The following is a 16,216-nucleotide window of genomic DNA, read 5'->3' on the forward strand; positions in this document are numbered from 1 at the left end:
TGTTGTAGCTTCTGTCCCTGGCTCCACCCTCCTCCTTATTTTTTGGAGCTGCAAATTTCACGTCATGTTGCAGAAGTGATTGTAACCCCTCCGGATCACATGAACACTTCAGAGGAGTCACTTCATTACAAGCTGCTGTTAAGATGCAAATAAACCCTCCTAATGCAGTAACTCTGGCACTGCTGCATTTCATAAGTCAGCATAACTGCTTACACAGAGCTGAAATTACAGGGCAAATGCTCTTCAACTGCAGAGCAGCCGCAACGCCATCTGAGCCAACTAATACAAGTAAAGACGCTGATGCAGTTTGGGAAGAGGTGCTAGTGCTGGTTTTGTTGATATGGGTTCACGCTCAGCCTCTTCTTTAAACCCGTGTGGCTGCTTGAGTGATGTTGTGGCAGGATGGGTTTGGAGGGAATAAAGATAATTCCTGTTTTAAGAACTTTGTGTGTTTGCTGGCCAAAGGCTCCCTATTCATCCCCTGCTCATCTCCTGAAGCCGACGGCTCTTCATCCTGGACAGAGGCTTTGTGCTGTTCAGCAAGAGGCAAGCCTGCCAACTTTGGGCTAAGGATCAGGGCTTTGCAAGTGCCACAAGTTCCCCTTGGCCATCAAGTGGCAGTTCTCGTCCCCCCCACCTTCATAGCAAGCATTTCAGCCCGGGTGGGCCTGTTAGTTGTAGCAGCATGGTCCTCTTCTCCACGGGGCTGCTGCCTGCTCCCATGTAAGGCAGGTTCATGTTGTCCTTCCGACAGGAGTGGCTGCCTGCCTGTGAGATGAATGGAAATGGTTAACTAGAGCTGCCGGCCCTGGGGAATTGGTGTTCAGCAGCACTTCATGCCTGACTAATATCTGCTTCTTTCCTTCTGCACTCTGCCTGTCACTCCAGATGGGAGAGGACACTCCGTGGGTAATTGGTTCCTGTTCCCTCTGTCTTCCTCCTTCCCTCTTACTCACACACGTTGCTGTTACCATCATTTTGAGTCTGGAATAAAGTTAGGTCTTGGGCGTCTTGCAGGAGGATTGGGTAAACCAGACCTGTAGTTTCTGAATGGGGAAAAGCGTTGGTGCTATAGGAGGGTGACAGGCAAGAAAAATGGAGAAAGGAGCTTCTGTACTGCTGCAATGGGTAGTGCACCCCAGATCAGATCTGGAACTGATTAGTTCTTTATTAACTTCCCTCCTTTAATTTCTGTTGAAGCTGATATGCTGTAACTTCTCTCTTCACTGTATATGTAGAGCCAGCTCTGCCTGTAGAGACCTGGTGAAGCTGCCAGCTCCTCGGAGCCTGCTCTGCGGCTTTGTAGTACACATCTGCAGTACTTGGTCCCAAGCACAGGAGCCAAGAGAGTGGCAGGCTGCTGTGTGCAAACCCCTCCTGTGTGAGTAAAGCAGGACTTTGGGAAGAGCAGGTCAGAGCTTCCTGGCATTGAAAAGAGATTTTTTGCACCTGGCATCTCTGTCTGTGGTACAATCTGGAAATGTAAGGACACTCACGGTAAATTCTCTGAGCCAGTGAGGTGGGTTTTTTCTCTGCCTTGTAGGGGTTTCAACTCAAGACAAGCAATAAATCCAAATTCTACTTTTCCCCCAAGGCCTGACAGCTAGGGAAAATGAAGACTTGCAGATAGCTTGAGGAACCCCAATATGTCATTCCTTTCCTCCTTCGCCGTGAGTGCATGCAGATACCAGTGTACGGGTTTCTTCGAGCTTCGATTCCTACCCTGCAGCTTCTTAGGGTGAGTGTAGTAGGAAATGATAGAATGGTTAACATCTGGCTTGATTATGCAAAATTATTCAGTCATTTCCATAATACCCTTTGTAAAATGCTTGCTGCTTGATAAACCAGTCGTTCTCCTTCAGACAACAGTACCAGAAATCCTTCATGCATGCAATAATATCTGGAAATGAACTGGATTCTTTACCTTTTTTTCTTTTCCTCTGGACTTCATGGCTTGTCAGTATAAAGTGTGAAGTTCATTTGTGTGCAAGACTATGAATAGGGATGAGGTGTAATAGTTGCATTTATTACTCCTCAGTGAGCCAGTAACAAGATGTAAATGATCTGATATATTAATCTAAAACATGGCTTGGCTTAAAGAGCAGTGTGTAGAACAAAACTCTCTTCTGCCAGGCTGTTTCAGTGGGGGAGACCTGACAGTGTAATAAGCCCTATTTTATAAGCTCAATATTAATTGGATTTGCATCCTCTGGCTGGGCTTCCTTTGGTCTGTAACTGGTCCTTCTTTTTGGCTTTGGAATCGCTCACTCTTATCTGTTATCTCTTAAATAAGCAAAGAAAAACTGGACTTGCACAGTGCACTGCTGTGGGCAGCAAGAGGATGGGTTGCTGTATAAAGAGGTGGCTGTTGCAGAAGATGAGGGATGTCCTATAAATTTCTGCCATAACCTCAAGTAGGGATAAACTGAGTCTCACACAGGAAAAAAGCTCTTAAAGCTTCTTATCAAAAGGCAAATTGTGTGTGATTTGTACTTCTCTAACACCTACCTGTGATAGCTAATATTGTGTCAGGTGGCTCCTATGGGGAGTAGGGGAAGGAGAGATGTCAGGGGATAGGAGGAGGATCCAGAGTAGCACAGGGATTTGCTGAATTTTACAGGGGTTTTTTTTGGAGGCTAGTTATCATCTAGTAAGTCACCATCTTGCAACTTTGCTGCTGTTCTCAAGATATTTTATCCTTTTTATCTCTGCTCTGAGGGACAGAAGTATGATGCTTTACGGTGCCTCTTGACCAGTGTAAAATACATTTGCCATGAGATCTCCCAGGGAGCAGGCTAGCAGGGACCAGAACAAAGTTGAATTTCAAGTCTTCTGTGCAGAGGGAAAAGGTTGGAGCCTTTTTGGCTCTAAGCACAAGCACTCCTGGAAGCTTCTGCTTTAGCTCTGTGGTCCTTTTTTTTTTTCCCCAATATCCTAACACATCAGCATATATTTGAACAACATACCTAGAACCTTTGTTGACCCAGTTTGTCAAATGCTTTTTTTAAAACAAACAGACTCCCCAAACCCTGATCAAATGGAAGAGCAAAGTCATCTACAAGGCAAGCTGTGTTGTTGTGGTCTGCCAGTCCAACCTTCTCCCCGTAGGGCTGACTCCTACCTCGCCCCTGCGCTTGCTTCATCCTCCTTGTATGTTGTTGGGGCATGATCCTTGTCTGAATGTGACTAAAAAAAAAAACAAACCCCGCACTAGGCAAAAAAACTACCATGGTCTTCTGAACAAAAGCCTAGGACACAGATAAGCCTGGAGATGTGTCTGTGTGAATAACCTCTGCAGATCTGTGCATGTTTCCTCCTGGCTATCAGTCATCTGTCGAGTGCTTTATAAATATTCACAGGAGTGATGTTGTACTCACAAACAGCACTTGTAGCCAGCTTTGGAGTCTGTCCTGATCACTGAATTCTCTCAAGCATGTAGAATGGTGGGGATATTTTTTAATAATGGGCTTTATCACTAAGAAAGTGGTCTGGATGCTTTGTAAAGGGAGTTTGTGGAAGGACAGCTTCTAGGTGGGCTGCAGGATGGGCAGAAGAGCTCCAGGATTTGGTGTTTATGGAGGGTTGCGTGGGTGGTATACCATGGCTATTTCAGTCGCTTCAAACTTAGCTGTGTAGCTTGGCAGTGATCGTTACTGAAATATCCTAGTGCACTGTAAGGTTTCTTTACTATTTGAGTTCCCCATTAGATCATGAAGTTGTTTTGTTCCTGTCTAAGGGAGGGGAGCACCTTCAAAGGGGAGACAAAGCCCACCTATCTGAGCCGTTGTAATAGCCAGCACGCATCCCCTTCTTTCTTCCTTGTTATTGAGAAGAGCCGCGTGTCGGAGGAACGTAGCCAAGATGTATTGTGTTTTCCCGTAGTTCGTAGCTGTTCCCTAGAAAACTAAAGCTTTCAGGAAGTGAGCTTCCTGTCAGTTTTATTTTTATTCCGTTTCACAGTTATCCCACTGGGTTTTGTGGAGCTGCTCAGGACTGCTGGCAGCCAGCGTGGTGGGTTGAAGGGAAAGCACTGATGCATGAAACATGAACTGCGCAGAGTTTTTGGTGCGGATGACAGGTGCAAGAAGGGGATGAGGTTTTGTTCTTACTAACCTGCAAAATGCTCCTGTCCACAGTAGATGTGTGGGGTAGTTCTGCAAATGGCTCTGCTCACACAACAGCAAAAAAGCGCCTCTGTTGCCTGTGCTTTTCCATCATTGCGTTTCTGTCTGTCCTGTACGCAGCAAGCAAATGAGACGTGCTCGCAGCAGTGCGGTCAGCTGAGCTCCACTCTGGCCATCTGACACTTGGCTTAAATGAACTCGGTCTTTCTCTCCTCTCTCTCCTTCTCTCTTTCAGCTTGGCAGTGACCTTGGCGGGGGCATTGGAGGAAGCCCGGCAGTAAGTGCCATTCCATTTTTTTCCCCAATTTAAAAAGCTGCTCAAAGCTTAGGGTTTTTAAATACAGACTCACTCGTTATGTGCTGGAAGATGCTTAAATCCCTGAAGATGTTTGAAAATGGACAACTGCAACCGAAACACACGGGTCCCAGCCTAGGTTGCTTTGAGTCCTGCTGTCACCTGGGCTTTCCTAAGAGCAGCCAGGGCCAGAGTTGTCGACTCTATCTGCTTAGGTCTTCTTTCTCAGAGCTTTTAGTTTGACCACCAGCATTAACATTGGCAGTAGCCCAGTCCTTGTTCAACTGCTTTGGCAGCTGAATGGCCAAGGATGCTTACCTCTCTACTCACAAAGCCTGTTCTGTTGTAACCCTAACCCATTGTTACCATGGGCTTGTCTGAAATCAGTGCTTTTCTCCTCCCAAATGCCACATAAGATTTTTCCTGGACATCAGGTGATCTGAGCTATCCTACTACGTGTGGTCAGTGCTGAACTCTGCCTGCCACCAGCCACCTTCTCTGTGCCTGTGCTTTGGGAGTGTCCTAGTGCCTAGAGTGCTTGCCAGGACATGGGAGACTTTCAGGCTGCTTCCAAAGCACCCTTGGCTTCAGATGTATACCAACTTCTTCCAGGAAAGCATGGGAAAAGGATGCAAGATGACTTGGAGACACAGTGGGCAGGAGGGAATGTGCCTCTGACCCACAGCCAAAAGCCATCTCCTGGAGAAAGCTCCAGTCCCTCTTCCCAGGACTGTGTAGCCAGTAATTCAGTGAGGAAAGTATACTCAGTTCTGGAGCGAGGGCTTTTCAGAAACCCCTGTTATGGCTGCAGTCATTCTCTCTCCTTCTTTCCCTGTGAATCTTGCATTCCTTTCTAACTTCAGCGTAAGGGCAGAGGAGAGCCAATGGTGCAGTATACCTGTAGCTCCCAGGCAGCACACACCAGGATGTGGGAAATACTCTCTAGACATCATACCTACAAAGCCAGATCTCTGCCTTCCTCGGTCAACATCAACCCACTGAGCAGTTCTGTAAATCCACCAGTCCTCCTTGTCCAAAGGGTTGGTTGAAACACCACATCTTGGGTGTGTTCCTCAACACAGACCAGCACTGAGACTTCAGACCCAGAGCAGTCACTGATATTTCCTATTGCCTTAGTCATTCTGCCTGTCTCTGGGCTGCTGACTGGTAAATCCTGTTCTCAAGCATGTAATTCCTCCTGCTCACAGTAAATAAGAGAACTCGGGAGCCTAACTTGAGTGTGGCTGTCCCACCTGGAGCTGGGCACCTAAAGGTTAATATTCCAGGTTTGGCGCCCTCATTTTAAATCCTGAGAGGGAAGGATTGCCCTTCTTGCAGAAAGGTTGTCCTCTCACAGGCAGAGACAACTAGTTCTGCTTCATGTAATGAACTTTTTGGACGATAGTGCTGAGAATGCAGAGCTCTGGCTTTGGGTGGGAGTACACAATACGGTCATGACTCCCTTGCTATCTCTGGATATGCAAAATCTTGCAGATTCCTGAAGACTGCTGTAGCTGGGGGAAGATTTGAAGCATTTTTTTCTTTTCCCTGGGTTTATGTAGGGTTGATCCACAAACCATATTGTCTTTATGAGAGGGAGAGATGGAGAAGCAAGATTCCTCTACAGTGGGAATAGATAACTGGAGCTATAAAAAATGATGTGAAAGCTATTGCATGGTTGAGGTGACAGCCGAGTGTAGGGATTAGTTGCCAAGAGCTTTGGAATTCAAATGCATTATTTAGCACTATTGATAATTCAGCAGGGAAGCTGCAAACGGCTTTAAAACATTTAGGATATTGCCCAAGTTCATGCTTTATTAAATAAGTGGTGTTCTTTATATGTGATGTTAATCAGTGCCTGTTCTTTTTAACTCCTCCAGGTGGGGCAGACCTACATTCCTTCTTCGGTGCCAGCCACCTTTGCTCCTTCACCCACCCCAGCAGTGGTGAGCAGTGGACTCAACGATCTCTTCGAGCTCTCATCTGGTATAGGCATGGCTCCTGGAGGATATGTGGCTCCCAAGTCTGTACGTAAGGAAAAAGAATCATCCTCAGTATATTACCTTACCTAAAAGAATGGCTTATGTGAGATACGAGAATTTCAGTTTAGTCAGAGCAGCTTTCCTGGAGACCTACTTCTTAGCAAGTTTCCCCAGAAAACTGAGGGCAGGATATAATTTGCTACAACTTTCATAGAAGATTCATTTATTTGGAGGACTCCAACATGACGGTGAAGATAAAATCACATGATTGGGATGAGCATGCCGCAGTGTAATGCGGATAAACGCTCTCTTAGTGACAGAGATCGCAGATGAACTGACTGAAAGATGCTTAGTCTGAAGGGTTCATGAGATGCAGGCATGGTTCTGGTAACAGGCTGTGGAGCAGCCACAGGGAGCTCAGGATTAGCCTTTCATGCCTGAAAGGGAATAAACAAAAATTAGCAGTCTCGTTAAATAGTCAATGGATGAATAAACCGAATTCACCCTATGAAATCTAGGATCTCAAGGTACCGCAGAGCATACTCGAAGCTTGTGGTCCTTAGCTGCTTGCAAGTATTAAACCATATATAAGACCGAGTACAAAAGAACCCAGTGATTTTGAGCTAAGCACTTCATTTTGCACCACCCAAACTTGAGTCTGGGTTTTTCCCACAAAGATGATTTGGGAACCCATAGCCCAAACAGCTAATAGTATCAGCCCTGTGATTTTATTTGGTTCACGCTTTAGTATTGTCCTGCCTCTAATAGCCCAAGAGATCCTTGGAGAAGCCTGTCCATCAGCAGACTTGGTAAGTCTTGTATTAGTGTGATGGACACAAGCTTTCCCTGTTTCTTGTGCAGACTAATGTTATAGTGTATTTGAATTCTTACGTGAGTGCTGTGAACACGGATTAGGAGCAGCAAGCTTGTATCTCATTGGTGAGCTTGATCCTTCCAACACCCCATGTCATATCTTCCCTGTAGTGTTTCTTTAGCATTTGTGGGCTTAATGTGCCGATGTAGCTGGATTTCTGAACTCCGGACTTTTCTGTTGTTTGGAAAACTCTGCTTGTTTGTTATCTTCAGGCCGGACTTCTCATGCTGAATGATAGCTCTTGTGTTCCAGGTTTGGTTGCCTGCAGTGAAAGCTAAAGGATTGGAGATCTCGGGCACATTCAGTCACAGGCAGGGACACATCTACATGGAGATGAACTTTACCAATAAGGCTTTGCAGCACATGACTGACTTTGCCATTCAGTTCAATAAGAACAGGTAAGAAATCAATACACTCTGTCCACTATACTAAAAAGGTTGTGTGCTCCTGTGAAAGGAGTTTGTGCCTACACTGCTAGATATAGGGAGGACTTTTATGTAGGTATATCATACAGTCATGGCAACAGCTGGATGATACAGCCTGAACTCTCCATCACACCACAGTTGTGTGAAAGGGATGAAAACACAGACTGATAACTCTGTGAGGAAACAGGCAGCAGTCAGTCCCATCGTTCTCCTAGCTCTGAAACAGCATCTGCCCCATTTAATCTCTGCAGAGTTTTAAAGCAGCCTCATGAGTTGTTAGGCAGGTTAGTGGTTTTATAGCCAGTAAGCGCCCCGAGGAAAGTGAGAGCATAAACAGGCATGTGTTTGAGCTGCACAAGTATCAATCCGTAATGCCTCTACCTCCTGACTTAATTGCTGTGCTGCCCCTCAGACTGTCTGGAAGTACGGGTCTCATTAATAAAGCTATTTGTCAATGAAGAAGTTGCAAGGTAAGAGCCTATGGCACATGTTTTCCCTGTAATTGGCAGCAGAACAGTTTTGTCAGAAGCAGCAGCCACTTGAATGTTTAGAGCATACAGATTGTTCTCAGAAATCCATCTCAGCCAAAAGACATGACACGGCAGTACAGCCACGGTGTCTTCCCACAAATACCTTTTCCAGTCAGAGAACTTATTATGTGGTTTGCTGCAAGTTATCTTGAGCAAGGACCAGGCTAGTTCTTATCAAGACTAAAGAATGTCTTGTGACTTGAAATCTTTCCCGTATTTTTTAATATCCTTTCACTGGAAAAGGGTTCTCTATCCTAAAGATCCACTGAAACCCCATCTCTTTAATGTCACTGTTAACCATGCAAATTTGGGATTTCTTGGGACGAATAATATTTACTTACAAAAGACATTATGCTAAGTAAGTCTTAGTAAATGATCTCCCTGGACTGCTGTATTTTCTGGAGAGTTTTGCTAAGCTGCTGTATGCAAATGTTTCATGCAAATTGGCCTGAAAAAAAGCCGGTTTGCTTGTGATTTTTCCCCATACATCAAGCTGTATTTTATCCACACCTACATGGTACTTCTCAAGGATGTAAGAAGTTTAAATACTGTACAGTAAAACAGCAGTTTCTCCTTTTGCAGCATTTCAGCACACACTCCATATACAATCTACTACCATTTACTCTTCTACAAATACTGTTCTGTCACTGCTTTCCACTGTGGCTGGTGCATTGGAAAGAGCTGCAGTGGGCTGGCTCTTTAGGTTTAAATATTAAGGTTTGTGATTGGGAAGTTTCTATTGCTTTTCCCCCTCTCCTGCTGCTACTAATCGCATTCACTGCAGTCTTGGGATAGAGCATTAAAATAAAAAAAAAAAATCAAAGAAAGCTAGAGCTCTAGTGTGCTGTAATATCACAGCAAAATGTAGCAGAATGCAACTTTGTTTTTCCTCTGAGTCTTAGGGAAAACACTAGGGCTTATGTCCCCCAAGGTAAAATGGCTGCAGAACGCAAATCATGTGGCTAGGCCCTTGCTGAGAATATTCTTATTTCAGCTCCCTAGAGCTGAAAACTAAAGAGAACAAAGAGCGGGGCATCTACTGGTTCCTGTAAATGACATACCCAATACACATGCAGCCGACTCTCTTCACAGACGGCATCAAGTTTTTAGTGCATAAAATAAAAATACACACCTATACATCTTTGTTCCTGTAAATGCTCTATCACTTCTGAGCTAATGTGAATTCTGCTAAAGAGAATGAGTGGAAACTAAAACTATCCTATGCATCTGCACTTCCATCTGCTTTCGAAAAAAAGCTGGTACATAGGACAGAAGAGTTATGTTAAATGTTAGCTGCTTTTCCTCTTCTCCACACCAAGCAGAGGTGCCTGTGGAGTTAAATGCCTCTTGGACTGAATGGGCAAGTAAACATTTGCTTTGCTGTGGTGGTATATGTCCCCAACTGAAGGAGCCTCAAACCAAGGAACAGAGCCAGACGCTGTCATTCGGGACCAGACAGCTGGCTGCATTGATTCATTTGTTCTACAGTGCTCTGTTACAAACCGCATACTCCTCCTTGGCTATGTATTTGTTCTGTTTTGGCTCTCGTTCCTTCTTCCCTAGCTCCCAATGATATAACAGCCGTGCAGTGTGTGACTTTACTTACAGTGCTCTGCAGCTCTGTAAGAGAGAGCCAAGAGGTCTGAGTCCCGGTGCTGCTCCTTGCTGGGCAGGCTGCTGCTGAGCACGTAGACCAGTGCCGTGCGGGTAATAGAAGAGTTCCCAGGTGCTGGTAATGTGGGCAGGATGGTGCTTGTTGTCAGCGAGACCAACCTGCTTGAGTTTCCCAAGCCTTGTCCTACTTGGAGTGTCTGCTGGTTTGAGCTGTGTTTCTCCCCTGGAGTTACAGCAGGGGCAGCTCAGGAATAATGGGAAGATGAGCCAGCTGGTGCTTGGCAAAAGGGGAATAGGTGTTGGGCAATGCAGTGCTGCTGTCATAATCTCTCTTTTTTCTCTTGCCCAGCTTTGGGGTTATCCCGAGCACCCCACTGGCCATTCACACGCCTCTGATGCCAAACCAAAGTATTGATGTCTCCCTGCCCCTCAACACTCTGGGACCAGTCATGAAAATGGAGCCTCTGAACAACCTCCAGGTAAGGATTGTCTTGTTCTGGGTGGCAGGGAGATCAGCAGGTGCTCAGCCCAGTTTGTTTGACCCAACACAACATGGTAAGACTCTAGTAACAAAATACCGTGTGTATAGGGTAACCAGGCAGACCTCATGGATTTGGGCCATGAGTCTGGCCAAAACTTCTTTCTATTCCCTTTTCTAGTCTCTTCCAGAAGGACTGAAGCAGAGACTTCTTGAATTTTGTGACTTATCAAACACCTCAAACCCACTGCTTGCACCTGTGTAGACTAAAGTCTTTGTCTCCTCCAGTAACACTCTTCTGTAAACTGGGCATGAGGTTTGGTTGGGCTTCCAAACTGGAGATGGTCTGAACAGAGAAAGTGCCTGCCTGTGGTGGAGCAGGCAGAGAGAGCTGTCAGCAAGAACTGAGGCAATTAAAGGAAATGCAGGAAAGATGGCAACTGCTGAGTGATTAATATTTGTCTAGTGCTCTTAACTTCCAGGGTGCTTTACAAAGGCATTGACACATCCCTGCCCCAGATAGCTTAATCCAAGGCAAACAAGATGTGTTCCAGGAAAGGCAGAGGAGAAATGACGTGAGTAGCTAATGTTTCATTAATGAGGCCGTTGATGCATCTCAGGGACAGCATTCCCTAGAAGGGACTTTTTATCTGATCCAGGGAGATGTTCCCCTCTGATTTGGACCAGAGACTGTCTTCATCAGTCCTGATGTGCCTCAGGGGCTTTGGTCTTGAACTACTCATCAGGCCGGTGGCTCTCCCTGCAAGCAGGCTCTTTCCCACTGCTGCCATGTACAGCCACTCTGCGGAGCTCAGCGAGTGACTCCTGCCTCTGCTTTGTGGAGCTGGGTCCTCCAGGATGATTTTCCCAATATATTTTCCCAATATATCCCAAAAGCACGGTTAACTTGCACTGTAGCATGTCTCACTTGAATCAAGTCTTCAAGAGATGGAATTAGGTTGGGTTCCTGTAGCGTAGCAGCCCATAGAGGGGAATATTTTGAAGCAGCTCATTCTCTTTTTAGATTAAGAGAATGCAATGGAAGTTACTATTTTTTCTGCCTGAGCAACTGTTTTTTCCCTTCTTTTGACTTCCATTCTGGGGCTTATGACTTATTGATGAGTCTTTGGGCAAACAGCTCGAAATAGCTTCTCTGGCGCTCAAACGAGCAGTCCTACACTCCGGCTCTGAGCTCAGTCATGCGATTGGGGGAGCATGCGGACAGTGAATGAATTACATGTGCTTGTCTTCCACAGAGGGCCCTTCCAGCTTGTGGAAAAGCTGGATTCCCTCTGCGTCCAGGTCACAAGGAGGTGGTTGCATCACTGCATTTGGGTCAACTGTGGTAAAATCTATCTCATGCTGAGGCAAATTTGGAAGTCTCTAGGAGGTGATGGTCCTGATCTGCTTCCATAACACCGGGGACTCTCTCAACGAGGCATTCTCAAGTTGCTGCTTCCTTTGATCAGGAAGGAAGTGAAGTATTTGGGTTATTAAACCTCTAAAGGAATAGGAACACAGTTTGTTTCTTGTGGCATCTTCTGCTAGAACAAAGCAACGAGAAAACATGTGAGGAAACCTCCAGCTACCTTACACTGAGGCAGCGGAGCATTCATTAGTGCCAGACTTAGTTGCTAATTTGCTAGCTCTCTCATTGCCATAGAAGTTGGCTGCCCTTTTACAATTGGGGAAGCTGCCATATGGAGTAATAGTATATTTCTCTGCAAAGAGTTGAATCATGATAGCAGATGCCAAGTTAAAAAGAGCACTCCCCTTACTTTTTTGACAGCAGTGGGTTTGATGGAGATCTGTCATTGCCCTGACAGCCAAGGCTCTGGTTTTGTTTTGCGAGTTCATGTAGAAATTATCTGTCTTGAAACATTCAGAAATCATTTTGGTGACCTACTTAGGGAACAATTTATAGCATATTATAGGAGTAGAGAATACAAATGTTCCTGTATTCATTGAAGAACCAAAACACTCATCAAGTTGAATTTGCTTAATGTGGTTTTTCTGAGCTGGGGAACATTGAAGTAGATGCAGGGCTGGTTTGAACCTGAGGACCTTATGTTCATCTCCTGTTCTGGTGGGGGTTTTTTGTTTTAGTAACAAGAAAAATAAGTCCTGAAGTAACCAAACTGATAGCTTTCAACTTTTTGTCATGTTAATTAGAAACTTCAAAGACTAGTTGTACCTTCCTTAGGCAACTATTTCAGAAGTAATGAATTCAAGTCTTGTTCAGGTTATTTTTATTACCGTTTCTAATCTTTCACCCAATACAGCTGGTTTAATCTTAACATTTGTAATCGTGGAAGGAAACTAAAATATTTGACACATTAACAAAAAAAGCCATTTTTACAAGAAGATGAGAAAGACTGAAATATTTTCAGAGGCTTCTTGGGTAAAATATTACTGTTGCTCCCAACTGAATAGTCTTCTGTTTGCCAGTCACCTTGCATCTTGTGATAATGAATAGGAGGCTTCTCCCTCCCACCCCAAAGCAGTGATGATAATGTGACTGATAATCTGACCTGTTGACTCAGATTCAACTCAGTCAAGCAAGCCAAAATTAGACTGGGTACAGTACTGTAGGGCTGAACAGACTCCATCTCTGCTCTCTGGTTTATCTTTTTTTTTACTCCTTGCAGATTAAAAAGCTGGTGTCAGAATGCCTTTGGAGTCTGCCTGTGGCTAAAGAAAATATGACTAGTTATTTGTGTGCTGTTAACTTCTGCTGGCTCTTGCAGTGCCTTGTCGGCTTTTTGGAGGCTACCTGGCACTTGGGGGTGCTGTGGTTTCCTGCCCAGAGCTGCCTTTGCAGAGCATGGCACTCATAAGTAATAACAAGCTCTTGCCCAAAGGTGTGTGCAAGGCTATGTTGAGCTTCACACGTATTTAATAGCCATGGCTTGTTTGCCAGCCAGGGAGATGGCTCCAGTGGTTGTACATGCATCCTTGGGTGCTGTAGTCACCTTTTCAGTCAAAGCAGCGAAACCCCTCTGATGACATCTAGGCTGTCAGGCTTGCACCTGGTGGAAGAGATGGGGTATCTTTGCAGCCCTGTGTATGAGACCTTAAGCTGTCAAAGAGGAAAATAGGTTCTGAAATAGGGATTTTCATTGATGAGGGAATCTTCTTTCCAGATACTTCTTCGGCTTCAAGTCAAATTGGAATAAGAAAATGCCTGGGATGAAAGCTTTTCTATGCTAAAGAGAACCACTGTTCATAATAAATGGCCTTTCAAGGGCTGTGAAATCAGAATGCCCGACTTGTTCTTTGGGGTACGTGTGAATTGCTCTCCTAACCCTGGAAATGAGTGAAGTGGAACCAGCCTGCTGCAAGAGTTTCGGTGCTCAGACCTGGCCTGTCATGGCACGCATACAACAGCCTCTTCTGTGAGGTGGTAACCACTTGCAGGAGATGATACAATCAAAAACAAGCTGCAGGCACTCCCAGAGCAGTAGCAAGTCTGCCTGAGCCCAGAGCATTGCCATTCTTTTGGGATCCACATTCAAAATTGACAATCAGTGTGTCGCATTCCCCAGCGTTACCTGCTGTCAAGCGCCAGGGCTGTTTTTTGCAGCTACTGAGCATGCAACTGAAAGAAGCATAGCTTCAAGTTTTCCAAAATGCCCATAAAATGATCTGGCAAGTATTGAAAGGGAAGGATCTGCCAGCCACATTTCTTCCTGAAAAGTGACACTTGGAAACACAGACCTTTCCCTTGCTGCTAAGCAGTCTGAGGGTGCAGAACATTTTTGTTTCTTCCAACGAGTTTGGCAAAACATTTCTATAAAGGCAGGTGAAGGTGCAGCTGCTTCATTGAGAAAAGCTTGGTCATGTATTTGTCCTTCTGCGCTCAGTTCTGCTGTAACTCGTCACCTGTGCTCCTCCACTCTTCAGCATCTCGCAATGCAGAACCGCTGGAGCTCTTATTCATCAGAAGTGTACCATGTATCTCAGGTCACAAATACAGAGCACTCTGTACTTGGAAACAGATTTCACACATTTAACTCTCCATTAAAAACAAGGCTGAGAATTGGCATGAGCAGCAAGTCCAGCCAGCAGATGTTCTCCCTTCAGAGCCTGCTTGATTGATGGCACAATATCTGCTTGTGTGCAAGCTGTGTCCAAATTACTGCACCAACCACCACAGAACAGCCTTGGGTAGCTAGATGTGGAAGGTGGTTTCTTGGGTTTGTTGCCTGGGTTATTTTTATTAACATCCTCTCTTAGTTGAGGATCTTATTCTAGCAAAGAGAACCCTCCTGGGAGCTCCCTGAATTAAAGACTCAGATCACAGCTTGGCATCTGCGGCCAGTTCCTAGCTCAGCTGCGGAAAGCTGTTGGCTTGCCGATTAAGGGCAGGTCTGCCACATGGTACAGCACATTTGATAAAAATGAACGTTTTGAACTTCAAGTACGGGCAGGCACACACGAGAGCATAACCCTCCCAGTAACTTGCTGTTCCCTGACCATTGACGTAAGCGGCGTGCCTGGAGCTGACAGCCGCAGCCAGGGGTGCAGCACCCAGCCTCGCTGTCTGCTCACAGCTCTGCTGCCCGGGCTTGAGACTTGTGCCTGTAGGTAGAGCATCCGACTGGCAGCGGCTGTCAAGCGCCGGTAGGATCCTGAGAACCCTACCTGTCAAACAAAATGAAGTGAAGTAGCTAGCACTCCCTGGGGGCATCTGACAGCCAGAGCAGCAGACTGTCACAGAATAAACCATGACCTTGTGCTGGCAGAGGTAAAAAAGATTCTGCAGAGGAGAGTTCTCGCCTTAACAGTTTGGCTGTTACCAAGCTCTAAAGTAAAACCCAACTTGAAGTAAATCCTTAATTTAGTGTAGGTGCTAATGGGATTCCAAGTGGGTATGTTGTGTACTTGCTGCTGATGGAAAGCATCTGTGTTGCTTTCAGACTTGACTTTGAAAGTCAGTTCTTATGCTCAAATCTGGGATTTAAAGCATCAGAAATCTACACTATTGAAGAAAATAACTTAGTATTGTTCTTATGAGGTACCTCTTCCCCAAAATACCATGTGCTGGCAAGCAGAGGGTTGCACTGCAAGAAAGGACATCAGAAGGGTGCTCGTGCTGCCAGGTGAGCAAGTATGTTCCAGGGATTATTTCTAGAGGTGCTGCTTCCTCTAGTCAGATCATGAACAAGACGTAAGTGATTGGGAACCCTGTGCCAATTTTTAGTGGGCTCACACCTTTTTCAGCAGTGAAGCATCACATGAAAATCTGGCACCTTTTGACTTTTATCCCTCAGAAGTTCTGTACTCTGCTTGACTAAATTCACAAGGTAGTAATATTATTTTTTTTCCTCCTTTCAAAAAGGTCACAGATGGAAAGCCATTTTCATTTAAAATGCTTCTGTTTCAATGTTCAAATGTTTGAACCTGAAGGTCTTGTTAAAGATTTAATAGTTCACATGCAGGTTGGCAGGTTAAAGCTTCAAAGCCGCAGAAAAAGTTAGTCTGGACTGGAGGATTTATTGAATGCGAGTGGAGGTTTCTTTCAGGTATGTCAAACCTGGAGAGACTTCTCAACTACTGGTATCACTTTAGATATCATTGATTGTCTCAGGTCCATATTCCCACCTAAGGAGCATTGGATTTTTTTTTTTTTTGCAAGTGGCTGTTGTTAGCTATTCAGTTTCTCACAAGCGCTGATGTGGATCTGCTTTCTGCCTGCGGTTGCTTTTGTAGCCTGTCAGATGGCATTGGGTGCTCCTGATGTGGCAGTGCAAAGGCTGAAGCATGACCTTGGAAAGCTGTTATCAACTGACAGGGCCTCTTAGCCTCTTCTGGTGAGAGTTTCCCCATCCAGGTGTCTGCAGGTGCCTTTTCGTGCACCAGATCTCAGGGACCATAGCGCTAACAGTGCACGC

The 16,216-nt window shown here is 45.3% G+C and overlaps 1 protein-coding gene across 3 annotated transcripts in view; it reads left to right on the top strand.

The window, feature by feature from the left end:
- AP2B1 (adaptor related protein complex 2 subunit beta 1) overlaps positions 1-16,216 on the top strand; it is a 79,580-nt gene that overhangs the window by 49,652 nt on the left and 13,712 nt on the right. For 2 of the 3 annotated variants that reach the window (XM_075771325.1, XM_075771326.1), the window contains exons 15-18: positions 4,360-4,401; positions 6,300-6,446; positions 7,528-7,673; positions 10,194-10,323. In XM_075771325.1, coding sequence (XP_075627440.1) covers positions 4,360-4,401; positions 6,300-6,446; positions 7,528-7,673; positions 10,194-10,323 — 465 coding nt within the window. The remainder of the gene's footprint in view (positions 1-4,359; positions 4,402-6,299; positions 6,447-7,527; positions 7,674-10,193; positions 10,324-16,216) is intronic. The other variant, XM_075771327.1, reaches the window with a different exon arrangement.

Source organism: Balearica regulorum, chromosome 19, assembly GCF_011004875.1.
Source record: "Balearica regulorum gibbericeps isolate bBalReg1 chromosome 19, bBalReg1.pri, whole genome shotgun sequence".
In the NCBI taxonomy this organism is placed as follows: Eukaryota; Metazoa; Chordata; class Aves; order Gruiformes; family Gruidae; genus Balearica; species Balearica regulorum.